The sequence below is a fragment of the Sinocyclocheilus rhinocerous genome, unplaced genomic scaffold (genome assembly GCF_001515625.1).
Source record: "Sinocyclocheilus rhinocerous isolate Xijiao unplaced genomic scaffold, SAMN03320098_v1.1 scaffold365, whole genome shotgun sequence".
Taxonomy (NCBI): domain Eukaryota; kingdom Metazoa; phylum Chordata; class Actinopteri; order Cypriniformes; family Cyprinidae; genus Sinocyclocheilus; species Sinocyclocheilus rhinocerous.
The window spans coordinates 533,923-549,308 of NW_015659915.1; the positions used below are offsets into that span (position 1 = coordinate 533,923).

The window sequence follows — 15,386 nt, forward strand, 5'->3', positions numbered from 1 at the left end:
CATGTGAATAATCCCGCCCATTCTAAAGCGATACTAAACTGCAGTGGAAACGCAAACAAAGCCGAACCGAGCCGTGCCGTACCGTACTGAGCCGTACCGAGCCGAGTCGTACCACGCAGTGGAAAAGCGCCATAAGAAACTGCGCAAAACAGCTTTCATAATCGCAGATCAAATTAATCATGCAATCATGAAATCAATGTGCGATTATGAAAGCTGTTTTGTCAGTAAACTACGGCTCTGTGTAGTAAATGCTGCTCCATCTGAAAGCACGGCGAGTTTGAGTCATTTATAACGTGCTTTTGAAAGAGCAACATGCATCAAACACCTTTCCTAACATGCGACGCATTTATAAACCTCTTGGCCAACAAAATACCACATTTGTTTTTACTCAAAACTCACTTAGCATTGCATTATAAACCACATTTGTTTTTACTCAAAACTAATTAGACATTGCATTATAAATATACTTTATTATAATGAAATTATAATAAGAACTCAAATAAACCATATATTGTCATAGTCATGCGTTAGTCACGTATACTGTTTCAGGAGTGACAAATGCGAGTGTAAATAATTATGCAAGTGAATCCGCTAAATTGTTCCGTCAGTCATTGCTATGATTGACAGTGATAACTGTAGCACTGGGCGGAAAGAACTATGTTTCTTCTGCGGGGCATATTTGGAGTTTCAGCACGGGAGCACCCTCTGACCTTCGGATGGAGATTTACTACTGAACACAGAACTGTGCTCCACTGACAAGCTGCCATAGATGCAAACTTTTTTTGATTTTTTGATTTTGAGATCAAAATAGGTCACCTACGAGATTCGCGAAAAAAAATCATACACACGGTGTGAATAAGAGATTGATTGTGTAGTTATTCATTGATTATATCAGGAGTTTTCGTGTGAGTAAGCTCGGTCAGTTGCGCTATAAGATGAGCCCTTTCGCTACATAATCCATTGACAATTTGAAGAAAAGTTTTGTTTGTCTAAAATGAACGAAAGTCCTCGTATACTGTTTCAGGAGTGACAAATGCGAGTGTAAATAATTATGCAAGTGAATACGCTAAATTGTTCCATCAGTCATTGCTATGATTGACAGTGATAACTGTAGCACTGGGCGGAACGAACTGTTTGACAGGCCGATATCAAAAATAGAGCTGTGCATTAAGTGATGCAGAGTAACAAAACTACAGCAGCAACAAGTCTGTGTTGACTGAATATATTTAGCAGCCTCTACAGTTAAAGATAAAACTTAGCACTTTTTTTGATGTGTCCTTTTTAAGACGATGTTTAAAAATTTAGTTTTTAAATTAAATCTAAAAATATTTCAAAATATTTAATGCATTATTATTTAATTGTACTTTCAATACTACTTCAGTACAGTACTAAAATTTGTTATAATAGTCATTTTATAATAAATCCAATAGCAAGATGTGAAAACTTGGGAGTGGAAATGGCAACTGAGCTAATGAGTGATCCTCTGCTGCCATCTACTGGATATAATGGTAATTTCGTGTAATTTTCATCTTAAAAGTCTTTGTTTTTCACCAGGATTTTTTCATGTCATCTCCATGAATGAAAAGTGAATCTTTAAAGTGAATTTTACTGCACAACTGTGGAGTTAAAAAACCAATAAAGGCTTTAAAATATTGTATAAGTGTTTTTTTTGTTTGTTGCATGTCTTTGTCACCTTTTTCACCCATGATGAGTTTGCATCCCTGAGCTGCGCATGAAAATCACAGCTTTTGCCTAATGGGGAATTTGATTTAATTTTCGATTAATCATGCAGCCCTGCTTACTGTTTTTCAATATCAATTTAATATTTTTAAAATCAATTAAATATAAATAATTTACATCAATTGTGACCCTTGACCACAAAACCAGTCTTAAGTGTCAATTTTTCGAAATAAGCTCTCCATTGAGGTATGGTTTGTTAGGATAGGACAATATTTGGCTGAGATACAACTATTTGAAAATCTGAAATCTGAGGGTGCAAAAAAATGTAAATATTGAGAAAATCATCTTTAAAGTTGTTCAAATGAAGTTCTTAGCAATGCATATTACTAATCAAAAATTAAGTTTTGATATATTTACAGTAGGAAATTTACAAAATATCTTAATGGAACATGATCTTTACTTAATATCCTAATGATTTTTGGCATAAAAGAAAAATCAATAATTTTGACCCATACAATGAATTGTTGGCTATTGCTACAAATATACCCCAGCGACTTAACACTGCTTTTGTGCTCCAGGGACACATATTTCATTTAACTTCACGGTTTACAATGTATATTTTGGCCAGAAAAAAAAAATATTTTTGCCATATGGGTTTACTTTGCCTGTATGTAAAAGAGCAGCGTGAACATTCTGCTAAACGTCTTCTTTTGTGCTCGACAGAAGAAAGTCAGTGGGTTTTTGAGGTAGTAAATGATGACAGAAGAGACTTGAAATCTTGTATTTTGCGCTTCTGTGTTGCAGCACATTGGTCAGTCAGAGAGACACATGCGCATGTCTGCGGCTCTGGAGAGGAAGACAGGCCACATGCACTCAATCAATGCATGTACGACCCATACAATGTATTTTTGGCTATTGCTACAAATATACCCCAGCGACTTAAGACTGCTTTTGTGCTCCAGGCTCACAATTAATTGATTAACAATGTTCATTAAGGAGTTGTGTGTCTCCTGTAACTGAATGTTTGAATGGTTTATCTCTGAGGTGTTGTGTGTGCAGATCTAACAGTAATGCCTGTGAGTGGTTTAACTCAGTGTGTGTGTGTGTCTCAGGTGCGGGAGGCAGTGTTCTGCGCGGGACAGATCGCTCTGGTGCCCTGCTCCATGCAGCTGGTGAAGGGGCCGGTGGCTCTCCAGGCTCGGCTCTGCTTCAGTCACTTGGAGAAGGTTCTGTGTGCGATGGACTCCAGACTCACGCTGGCTCACGTGCTGCAGGCGCACATTTACATCACTCACCATGAACACGCCGCAGCCGTCACAGAGGCCTGGAACACCAAACTACAGGACGTCCAGGTGAGTCAGTCATTGCTTTAACAGCCCGTAAACTCTATAAAAAGTGTCCAGTGTTGAGACATTCTTGCAGAGGCCCACAGTGGAAGCTCATTGGGCCGACATCATGCGCCACATACCTGTATATTACACATGAAATATCTTCTGACTGGCTGTGTGCGGATCTCACTCAGGTGAGGCTGTGAGAAATGTGACCTACTGACCTACTGTCCCCAACATAGTCAACAACAGTTTTCTTTTTTTCCTGAGCTTTTTGTCAACAGGAAATACTGTATGATATATATATATATATGAATAGAAAGTTCAAAAGAACAGCATTTATTTGAAACTGAAAACTTTTCTAATATTATAAATGTCTTTACGGTCACTTTTGATAAATTTTATGCATCCTTGATGAGTAAAAGTATTGTACACATGCACAATAACAATGAAAATCCAATGAGATTAACGTGAATTACAAATGGAAACTTTCTGGATTTCTAAAGCTCTAAAAATTATCCAATTTAAATGTTATTTTCAATGGTATGACCAAAATATACTTTGTGGTAAACAAACACTTATTTAAAATAAAATTAAAAAAGACATCAAATTACCACTATAACCAGTAGATGACAGCAAGAGGAGCACTTATTGGCTCATTAATCATTCATTTCCACTGTTTTTGCTTTATATTTTGATATTATAAAATCACTAGTATAAAATATTAAATCATCAAGAAATCAAATTTTGTCAAAGTTTTGAACTTTTCATGTGTATGAAGTAAGACAAGTCACAAAGTGCCTTGAAAACACAAACTTGTGTTCAATTTGCGACTGAATCACATAAAGAGCCCTTCTTTTATAATCACTGCCGTTGTCGGTCAGTTCAGTATAATACTATAAAAGAATAATGGTGCCTTTAATGAGAGTATATAATATATAATTTGTTCATATAAAAATTTGATTTTGCACATTACTGTTGTTAGTAATAAATAATAATAATAATAATAAAAATAAAAGTAAATTTTGTATTCTTCCCAGCTTCCCAACTCCATCTCAGTGCTTTACTGAAAAATGTGCATTACCATATGATTAAATAATTGTTGTTTTTAATACCCCCCCTCCAATAACTGATAATTCAAATATTGATTATTTTGTTCTTATAAGAAATGTAAATGTTGTTTGTTTTGTTCTAATAAGAGATTTAAATGTCAGCTGGTTTTGTTCTGTTTAGAGATTTAAATATCGGTTGTTTTATTCTAATAAGAAATTTAAATATCGGTTATTTTGTTCTTATAAAATTTTTTAATGTCGGTTGTTTTGTTCTAATAAGAGATTTAAATGTCAGCTGGTTTTGTTCTGTTTAGAGATTTAAATATCCGTTGTTTTATTCTAATAAGAAATTTAAATATCGGTTATTTTGTTCTTATAAAAAATTTAAATGTCGGTTGTTTTGTTCTTGTAAGAAATTTAAATGTCGGTTGTTTTGTTCTTATCAGAAATTTAAATGTCGGTTGTTTTGTTCTAATAAGAAATTTAAATGTCGGTAGTTTTATTCTAATAAGAAATTTAAATATTGGTTATTTTGTTCTTATAACATTTTTTAATGTCGGTTGTTTTGTTCTAATAAGAGATTTAAATGTCAGCTGGTTTTGTTCTGTTTAGAGATTTAAATATCCGTTGTTTTATTCTAATAAGAAATTTAAATATCGGTTATTTTGTTCTTATAAAAAATTTAAATATCGGTTATTTTGTTCTTATAAAAAATTTAAATGTCGGTTGTTTTGTTCTTATAAGAAATTTAAATGTCGGTTGTTTTGTTCTTATAAGAAATTTAAATGTCGGTTGTTTTGTTCAAATAAGAAACTTAAATATCGGTTATTTTGTTCTTATAAGAAATTTTAATATCGGTTGTTTTGTTCTTATAAGAAATTTAAATATCGGTTATTTTGTTCTTATAGAAAATGTAAATGTCGGTTGTTTTGTTCTTATAAGATTTAAATGTCGGTTGTTTTGTTCTAATAAGAAATTTAAATGTCGGTAGTTTTATTCAGATAAGAAACTTAAATATCGGTTATTTTGTTCTAATAAGAAATTTAAATGTTGGTTGTTTTGTTCTAATAGGAAATTTAAATATCTGTTATTTTGTTCTATTAAAAGATTTAAATATGTGTAACCAGAGAAGATCCCATTTTAATTAAACAAGGTTGCTTAATTATTACAAGGTCAAAACTAATTGTTCACAGTAAAATCTATAACATGTGTTTAGAAAATAGAGAGAATTTCTATTTTATGCTGAATTTTTGACAGATTCCGTGAGATAAACAAGTTGTGAATATCTTTTGAGCAATGCATTAATGACATGAATGATGCTGTAGTGTTAAAGTGTGTGTGTGTTGACGCTGGCTGTCAGCAGTGATGTCTAATGAGCAGTGATCTCTCCTGTGTGCACTCACATCATTGACATGCTGCTGGATTTGTGCACTCAAGTGATATGATGGAAATGCTTTCTTTAGATGAACGATAAACCAGTCGTCACGTTTACCAGTGGCTTCACCACGCATCCAACAATCAGAGCGCTAGTTAAAGGAGTTGGAGCTGCTGAAGTGGAAGAAGCCATAATAGAAACATGACCGTGTGCTTGTGCCTGGTGCCGGAGCGTTCATAATGTCTGTAATGGGGTGTGTGATGGAGTTTGTGGGGTTAATTGGCGGCTGAGCAGATGTGTTGTTTGTGGAGAGCGTTTAACTTCAGATCAATCAAAAAAAAAACTGCTCACGCCTCTCATGCTCACAACTTCATGAAGTTTTTGAAGTTGTGTATGAACTCTCTCACTCAGGTGCTATAGTTATTACATTTACATTGATGCATTTGACGCTGTTAAACAAAGCCACTTACATTGCATTTAATTGTATACATTCAATCATGCGTTCCCTGGGAATCGAACCCATGACCTTAGCATTTAGATCTGGCTATATTGTATTTGCAGTGTTGTCTAGCATATACATCAGTGCTGCAGTGACTCGTGCACACATTCAGGCGTTCAGAGCGAATAAGAGACTGAAATACTGGTGGGTTTTGTTCTATTAAGAAATGTAAATATTGGTTGGTTTTGTTCTCTTAAGAAATTTAAATTTTGGTTGGTTTTGTTCTCTTAAGAAGCTGTGGCTTTAATTCCTTTAGAAACGATGATGTTACCAGCTCCTTGTTGAGAAAGATAATGTAGCTCTTGAGCGATTAAGCTATTTTATTGATGTCTGTGCGCGCACGCAGCGTGATCTGTGTGAGTGACTGAGCATGTGTGTGCATGAGATACAGTGAAGACAGCGCATTAGTTTAGAACTCTTCTAATTTTTATTTTTTTAAGTGTAGAGAGTGTGTTAATTTGTGCAATGATAACCTACCAGCAATGTAAAGATTATTTTTTTAATATATTAGTATGAGTACATTACAATATAAATTTATTAGAACGAGTACATTATTATTTATGGGCTTAAAAACAAGATGCAAACAATCAGAATATTTTATCTGGTGGGGAGTGCACAATGTAAACATGAAACATATGCCATTACCTTTATTGTACTGTGGTACAGTTATGGAGGCCCTTCATAATGCAGAGGTCAGCTGCCTGCTCTGCTAACAGTTAGCAACAGCCCTATAGTAAGCAGTGTTTAATAAACAGCTGTTTGACTAAACTCTTCTGAGGTGAAATTCAGTGCAGTCCTGTATCGTGGCCTCTTTGCTGGTGATACACAGCCCTAGTAATCACAGTGTGACAGTCTACTCGTGTGATATTGCGTTTATACAACAGTTCGACATCACGAGTGTGTAAATAAAATAGGAACAACAACGGAGTCTTTAAAAGCCCTATTTTGTGCAGAACTACTTCCTTCCGCCACGGATTCTAATCTAAAGTTGGCAGTTTAACAGCTGAGCTCAAGATCCGTTACTAATTCAGAAATGTCACTTTAGAACTAGTAACGAAGGAACATTGAGTTGCTGTGTTAAAAGCTTATTGTATTACTGTAGTAAAAGCGGTGTATTATGTATAGTAGAGTATTATGAGAGAGAGATTGACGGAGCGATCGTGATTACCTGCATCTGATGCAGCATTCATTCTTCAGATCAATCTCATATTCACAATAAAACATTAGTTTGAATGTCCGCTGAGGAAAGCGGTATCTTTGTCGTACTATCCTTTTATCTGTTAAGGGTGATTTCTGATGACAGCACTGCTCGGTGCATGTTGGCTGCGTACAAGCTTTATGAAAGAAAAAATAACTTTTTTTTTTTCAAAACTGCGCTTTAGTAATTTTTCAATTTAAAAGTATTTACTGCTGACTCGTAAAACAGTCCCTTGTCGCCATATAACGGAACAATGAAACTAAAATCACCATTACGAACACACACACACCGTTTACCAATACTAAATACTACTATTATTTACAGTATTTAAAATATTATTCATTGAATAATAATATTTAATAAACAACAACAGCTATCATAAAAGTTGCTAGGCAATTCAGTCAAAAGCACAGAGGCAGCGCTCTGATATACAGCATTGAAGTTACATAAACATGATGAGATTTCGCCAAAACTACTTGCTCTGGAACAAATAATAGATTAATGAGACCAAAGACTGCCTGTTAGATTTACCCAAAATCTCATGTTTAACCACTATAGAGACATCAGAGCCAGAGGCAAATTCTAGAAGATCTGGCCGAGATGAGGCTGCTCTCGGTGGGTTCATGAGCGCTGAACAGCTGCTGACGCTCTGGAGCTCACGTCTCCAAAAACATTGAAGCAAATTTTCAAATAGACGTTATCTTTATTAACAAACCGCATATTTGAAGTCCAAACAAGTACATTCTCGACTAAAAAACTCTTAAAACTACATTCTGTGAAACACAACAGTATTATTTTCAAAATTACAGGAAAGGGCTGTTGGAGATCTGTTGGACTCTAATATCACACTCTTATCAGCCAATCAGATTCGAGGACCAGAAAGAACTGCTGTATAAATTTAGATATTTGTTCTGTTAAGAAATTTAAATATTGGTCGGTTTTGATCTATTAAGAAATTTTAATATTGATCAGTTTTATTCTATATATTTGTTCTGCTAAGAAATTAAAATATTGGTAAATTTTGTTCTATTAAGAAATATAAACATCAGTTGTTTTGTTTTGTTCTATTAAGAAATTTAAATATTTGTTCCGTTTAGAAATGTAATTTAAATATTGATCAAAGATTTAAATGTTGGTTTTGTTTTATTAACAAATTTAAATGTTGGTTGGTTTTGATTAGGGCTGCACGATTATGACAAAAATCATAATTGTCGATTATTCCCTTGAAATTGTAATTGCGATTATTAATTACGATTATCACAATTTACATTGAATGATGTTTATACCATTGGCTGTTGATGCAACTAGAACCAGTCGGCTGCACCATGTGAATAATGATGTGATTATATCAGATTGAGATAGAACCTGTCGACCTGCGGTATCTAGAGTTTCATGACAGAACTTTTTATTTACTGTACTCTATGAACTCAAATGGTTTGAGTTAGATTTATTACAGTTTAACAGATATTCACATAGAAAACAGATATATTAAATTGCAAAAATATTATACAATTTTAACTATTTTTGATCAAATAAATGCAGCTTTGGTAAGCAGAAAAAAACTTCTTATTTAAAAACACTGAAAACCCTTATTTTCATGCTTTGGACCGGTGGTGTGATCTGGATGGGATTATGGCTTCAAATGGCGTGAGGCATGAATGTACCTGAACTAGTTCAGAGTTTTGGGCTGGTTTTGACCCGTGAAGGTGAGGAGCTTGATGTCAGGGGCCGCCACTAAACGAGGCCCTCCGGATCCCGAGGGCCATTAACAGCCTCCCGTTCATTACGGCCCCTCGTGGCTGTTAAGTGCTAATCTTTGGCGTATTAAAGCGCGCTTGTTACAGACGTCTGAGTGAACGCTTTACACACTGCTTAAAGCTGCTATTGTTTACTCGCAGCCGCGCTGAAAAGTGGTTCGATGTTGATCCGCAATCAGCGGCGGCTGCTTTAATCTGGAGCTAAGTGCAGCGTTCTCCCGTCGGGTCACGAGCAGCACAGAATTGGGAGAAAAGGCTCTGATTTATTCGCCGTCTGCTTTCGAGTGAATTTCAAAATAAAGTGTATGTAACCCGTCATTATTCTGCTGTGCTGGAGTGGGATGTGAGTGGATGAAAATTGATCCAGCCAATTGAAAAGGGGGTTAAGTGTTTTTGCCCTTATCGACGGCACAACAAAGCGGCTGTTGTATAAAACACTCATTTGTCCCCCTTTAGCAGATGAGACGGTGTTATTTGAGGGTCGCATTGTGCCGCATGCGAGTTTGAGAGGCGATAATGGCCCGTGCGCAGACGCCAACCCAGAATAAAGATTTTAACTCTGCTGCGGAGGATGATGATGATGATGAAGACATTTAAAGCCATCACTGCCGCTCTCCAGTGTGGTGAAATGGTGTAAAATGACCCGTGAATCAATCACGCCGCGTGTCTTTGTTGTGGCTCGGTCACGTGAGTTTTGAGGGTTCAGGTGATCTTTATTCAACTGCTCTGCTCTTTGCATTGGCTCCGCAAGCCTTTACTTGCATGTTTTGTAACTTCAAGCAACCCGGTAACACTTTCGACAGGCTTTCTGCGGGTCTTAATTCACCCTTCCACAAAATAAGGCCTAAAAAGGTGTTGGTAACACTTTAATTAAAGCATTTATGTATAATGCATTATAAAATGTTAATGCATTACAAAATATTTTAATGCATTAATTAATTCACCTTGTAATGCGTTGTATAATCTCATGAATAACTGTAGCCAGAGTTAGGATACTTTGCTATTCATTGCTACATCTTTAGAAAGTACAGTGCATTTAAACACATGACAAACAAACCTTCAGATATTATAATGCATTTTAAATTTGGTTTCAACAATTATTCATGAAAAAAATGCATTATAGCATACATTACGAATACTGTTGTTATGCATTATACATAAAGGCTTTAAGTCTTACCACTTGAATCAGAGCAGAAAGTCTTAAATTCATAACGTCATGGCACTAAATGTGGCATGCACTACAAAAACAAATTCAAAAATATTTAATCAGTGTTTTGGTCTTGTCTTATTGCTCTCTCATTGTCTCTCGTCAGGGGGAGTGTGCCGGAGCGGCGCAGGTGGAGAGCAGCGTTGCGGTCGTGCCGTCGTTACCCAGAGGAGCAGCGGTGGAGCTGCATGTCACGGCTGTGCTGGACCGTCCCACAGACAGAGCGTCTCATCTCTCCGTCTCACAGATCCCGGGGTGCAGCGTCGAGTGCCGTCTGCTGCAGTCCAGCTGCGCTCGATACGCCTCTCTGTCTCTCAGCATGTGTTTGAGCGATCCTCACGCAGCAGCCGAGAGCGTCACCGATCAGCTGCTGTCTTCATACCGGAGCGCTCTTCTCAAGACCACCGGTCTCTCTGCTCTGTGTGCCAGAGTTTTCTATAAGAGCCACGACTCGCTCGTCACTCAGATCGCCACAGGTACGGTTGTGCTAGTCATGTTTGGTCACTCATAAAGCAATAGTTCAGCCAAAAATGAAAATGTGTTAGAAAGTACAGTGCATTTAAACACATGACAAACAAACCTTCAGATATTATAATGCATTTTAAATTTGGTTTCAACAATTATTCATGAAAAAAATGCATTATAGCATACATTACGAATACTGTTGTTATGCATTATACATAAAGGCTTTAAGTCTTACCACTTGAATCAGAGCAGAAAGTCTTAAATTCATAACGTCATGGCACTAAATGTGGCATGCACTACAAAAACAAATTCAAAAATATTTAATCAGTGTTTTTGTCTTATCTAATATCTGAATATTCTTGAATCAGGATACATTTACTTGAGATGCGCAATGAAGATGAATACGAGATCTTGTTTTCTGAGAGATATGGCTAAATGAAATGCATTTATGCTTAAAACAAGAACATATATCATTCAGTGGCGTCAGAAAAATCGACCAGTTTTCCCTTTGAATGAGGATTCTTTTTCTGACTGCATTGGTAGATATTTATTCTTGTTTTAATCATAAGCTCACTAATTTCTTTGTGTCCCCTTCCATTTATTCCTTACATTTTAAGTGTTCAGAAAAGAGAAATATGCCAAGTTTGCCTTCACTCCTTCAACTGTTGTAATAAAAACACTCACACGGCAGTGTTAGGTAGTAGAACTAGGGTTGCAAAAATGTGGAAAATTTTCAGTAAATTTCGGAAATATTCCAGAATTTTTGGAAACTTTCCAGGATTTTTTTGTAATATTCCAAGGATTTTTGGAAAGTTTCCGGAAATTTATCGGAAATTTTCCACCCCTTTGCAACCCTAAGTAGAACACAAAGTACAGAGATATAAATAGCTGTGGACAGGTGTCATCACAGGGTCCATACACTGATGTTTGCTAGGGTCGTTTCAAGAGAAATCAAGGTTCCTGATAAATTGAAATGCATTTTTATTTATTTTTAGTCCATAACATGTTTTTAAACTCAGCAGCTCTCTGTGTGTAGTTTCAAAGCAGAGGCAGCCGGTGTAGATCTACTGCTTAAAGACCACTTGGAACCAAGTCTATCAAAACTTCTTGCAACCCTTCATTTTTTGGCCTCCGGTTCTTTTCAACGTACTGTGGCTTCTTTATTTGCGACTACGCTAATTTGCGCAAATGAGATGTTACGTCTGTGTTCTTTAATTTGTGCGTTGTTAGTAAATCACACGCACTGTTGCGAGCTGTTTTGGAATTGCGCTCTCGCGCTAATTTGCCCTGTTTAGTAAAACTGACCCATAGTGTTTTGTTGAATCCTCTTGGATATGATCAACAGATGAATGAAAGACATTTACAATCCATAACTTGTGTGCATCTGTTGATTGCTCTTGTTGCAGTGCATTGTGTTTGTCTCTGTCTGTCCTCAGGTGGAGAGCAGCGTTGCAGTCGTGCCGTCGTTACCCAGAGGAGCAGCGGTGGAGCTGCATGTCACGGCTGTGCTGGACCGTCCCACAGACAGAGCGTCTCATCTCTCCGTCTCACAGATCCCGGCGTGCAGCGTCGAGTGCCGTCTGCTGCAGTCCAGCTGCGCTCGATACGCCTCTCTGTCTCTCAGCGTGAGTTTGAGCGATCCTCACGCAGCAGCCGAGAGCGTCACCGATCAGCTGCTGTCTTCATACCAGAGCGCTCTTCTCAAGACCACCGGTCTCTCTGCTCTGTGTGCCAGAGTTTTCTATAAGAGCCACGACTCGCTCGTCACTCAGATCGCCACAGGTACGGTTGTGCTAGTCATGTTTGGTCACTCATAAAGCAATAGTTCAGCCAAAAATGAAAATGTGCTCACCCTCAGGCCATCCGAGATCAGGATGAGTTTGTTTCTTCATCAGGTTTGTAGAAATGTAGCATTGCATCAGTGTCTCAGCAATGGATGCTCTGCAGTGAATGGGTGCCGTCAGAATGAGAGTCCAAACAGCTGATAAAAACATCACAATAATCCACAAGTAATCCACAGCACTCCAGTTCATCAGTTAACATCTGGAGAAGACAAAAGCTGAAACTAATCCAGCATTAAGACGTTTTTAACTCAAATACGAGTCCATAATCCATAATCCAAAAAAAGTGTTCTGGTCTGAATCAGGAGAGAAATCCGCACAGATCAAGCAGCGTTTAAACAGCTCTAAACAAATATGTGGCTGGATTTTGATGCGAGAGACAACAGCAGATGCACATTTAAGCGTTATTATGGATTATGGACTCAAATTTTAGCTGTAAGAGACAGTTAATTATGTCTTAATGGGTTAAATGTGATGCACGTCACACCCGTCACTGTTCACACACACAGATTCATTCAAAAAGACTGATTCGCTCAGGAACAAAACACTGCACAACAGTTCTGTGAAGTTTATACGTTTAACAGCTCTATTAACAGTTCTATTCAGTTAATTTTAATGCCAAAATAGAAGTAGGGAGTTATTAGCTTCTTGATTATTAAACTGTTGTATAAACCAATATCACATTTGCAGTCATGCAGATAATGGGAGAAAACTGCAGTCTTTCTCAGCTTTACATCTGGGTCCGAATTCACAGAACATTTGTATAAAATTATTATTAACTGCTATTTTCTATTAATATTTAGTGTTTCCCATAGAAGAATGTTCTTATCTTTAATTCTTTAGATTGTTTTAAAGACAAAATTTTACAAACAATATTACAATTTTTTAAACAAATGTTCTTAAAATCATCGAAAAATAGCCTCTTGAAGTTAGGATAACCTTCAACTTGTCTGAAATCCTGGAAAGTAGGATGGTTAACGAATTTATTGTTTTAAAATATTAAACATTACAACAAAACACCACCTATGTATACAGCATATGACAAATATTACTAACATAACATGATTATGGCATGATGTGACTTCTTGCTTCCTGCTTTTTGCTAAATTCATAATTAATTTATACAAAAAAAACAAACAAACAGCAGGGACCTCATTTGTGTAATTTTAAAATGTTAATTTTCAGCAGCATTCACAGGAGAAGAAGAAAAGAGATGTTCTTCAGAAGATATATGAGAGCATCTTAAGCATTTTTTAAGAATTTCACTTCTTATGAACCTCTTTTTTTGTCTTTGTTTGTTTGTTTCTACAAAATTTCTTAACACCTTTAAGCAGATTTTCACGAATCTGGCCCTGAAATTATCCTCGTGTTGTTCCAAACCTGTACGATTCGTTCCGTGAAGTGATTTTGCAGAATATCCTGGCTGCTCTTTTGCATTAAATGAACTGAAGTTGTCAAAATGACACAAAATCCAAATCTTGACACTGTATTCCAAATCTTCTGAAGGCTTTCATATAGTTTTGTGTGAGGCTGAAAATTGAACTACACTTCTATAGTAGTGTTTCCAAGATCATATTGAGATATTAAGATGGTATTAGCAGCCCCAGCACATGTTGAGTGTTCTGCAGTCCGCTGAGAGTCCGAGCGCTTGCATATTTACGGGACGTTTCTTGCGGTCGTTCATCAGCCTGATGCTTTGAATGCAGGCCTCGCTGTTACTTGTTACAGGAAATGAAATTATAGTGTGAGACGCGGAATAGAAATGAGAGTGTCTCGTCTGAGTGTCTGCCGTATGACAGTTTGTTTGTCTTGAAGATAATGTGATGCCAGTACAGAAGTCAGTCTGAATGCACCGTGGCTCCTACAGGAACATCAGGTCCGCTGACGTGTTTTCTCAGGGTCTGGTCTCAGAATTGAGTCTGGAGCGCCATTGGGTTTCTTCTACCTCCTGAAGTTTGTTTTCACATCAGATCAGTTGTCTAAGTTAAGAGACATCAATAAAACAACTAGATACAAAAAAAAAGTTTAGGTTGACTTGAGAAAGCCTAGCCTGAAAGTTTAAAGCAGTTGTAAAAGCCTGAAGTTTGAAAATTTAGATTAGATAGATGTTGATAACATGCTTCTAGCATGATTAGCATGTTTTTAGCATTATTGGACTGTCACTAGCATATTGCTGGCATGATTAGCAAGTGACTAGCATGTTTCTAGCTAGCTTGATTAACAAGTTACTAGCATGTCACTAGCATGTTTCTTGCATGATTAGCATGTTACTAGCATGTTGCTAGCATGAATAGCAAGTTATTAGCATGTTTCCTAACATGATTAGCAAGTTACTAGCATGTTACTAGCATGTTGCTAGCATGATTAGCATGTTACTAGCATTGTTGATAGCATGATTAGCAAGTTACTAGCATGTTTCTAGCATGATTAGCAAGTTACTAACCTTCTGGTAGCATGTTTCTAGCACGATTAACGTTACTAGCATGACTAGCAAGTAACTAGCATGTTGCTAGCATGATTAGTAAGTTACTAGCATGTTGTTGGTATGTTTCTAGCATGATATCACTAGCATGTTTCTTGCATGATTAACATGTTACTAGCATGTTGCTAGCATGACTAGCAAGTAACTAACATGTTGCTAGCATGAATAGCAAGTTATTAGCATGTTCCTAACATGATTAGCATGTCAATAGCATGTTTCTTGCATGATTAGTATGTTACTAGCATGTTGCTAGCATGATTAGCAAGTGACTAGCATGTTTCTAGCTAGCATGATTAACAAGTTACTAGCATGTCACTAGCATGTTTCTTGCATGATTAGCATGTTACTAGCATGTTGCTAGCATGTTTCTAGCTAGCTTGATTAATAAGTTACTAGCATGTCGCTAGCATGTTTCTATCACGATTAGCATGTTACTAGCAAGTTACTAGCTTGTTTCTAGCATGATTAGCTTGTTGCTAGCATGTTTCTAGCATGATTAGCA

General features: G+C 36.7%; 1 protein-coding gene across 1 annotated transcript in view; it reads left to right on the forward strand.

The window, feature by feature from the left end:
* LOC107724237 (diphthine--ammonia ligase-like) overlaps nucleotides 1–15,386 on the forward strand; it is an 85,021-nt gene that overhangs the window by 61,047 nt on the left and 8,588 nt on the right. Inside the window, exons 14-17 of the mRNA XM_016533072.1 lie at nucleotides 2,793–3,032; nucleotides 10,203–10,572; nucleotides 12,009–12,015; nucleotides 12,255–12,343. Coding sequence (XP_016388558.1) covers nucleotides 2,793–3,032; nucleotides 10,203–10,572; nucleotides 12,009–12,015; nucleotides 12,255–12,343 — 706 coding nt within the window. The remainder of the gene's footprint in view (nucleotides 1–2,792; nucleotides 3,033–10,202; nucleotides 10,573–12,008; nucleotides 12,016–12,254; nucleotides 12,344–15,386) is intronic.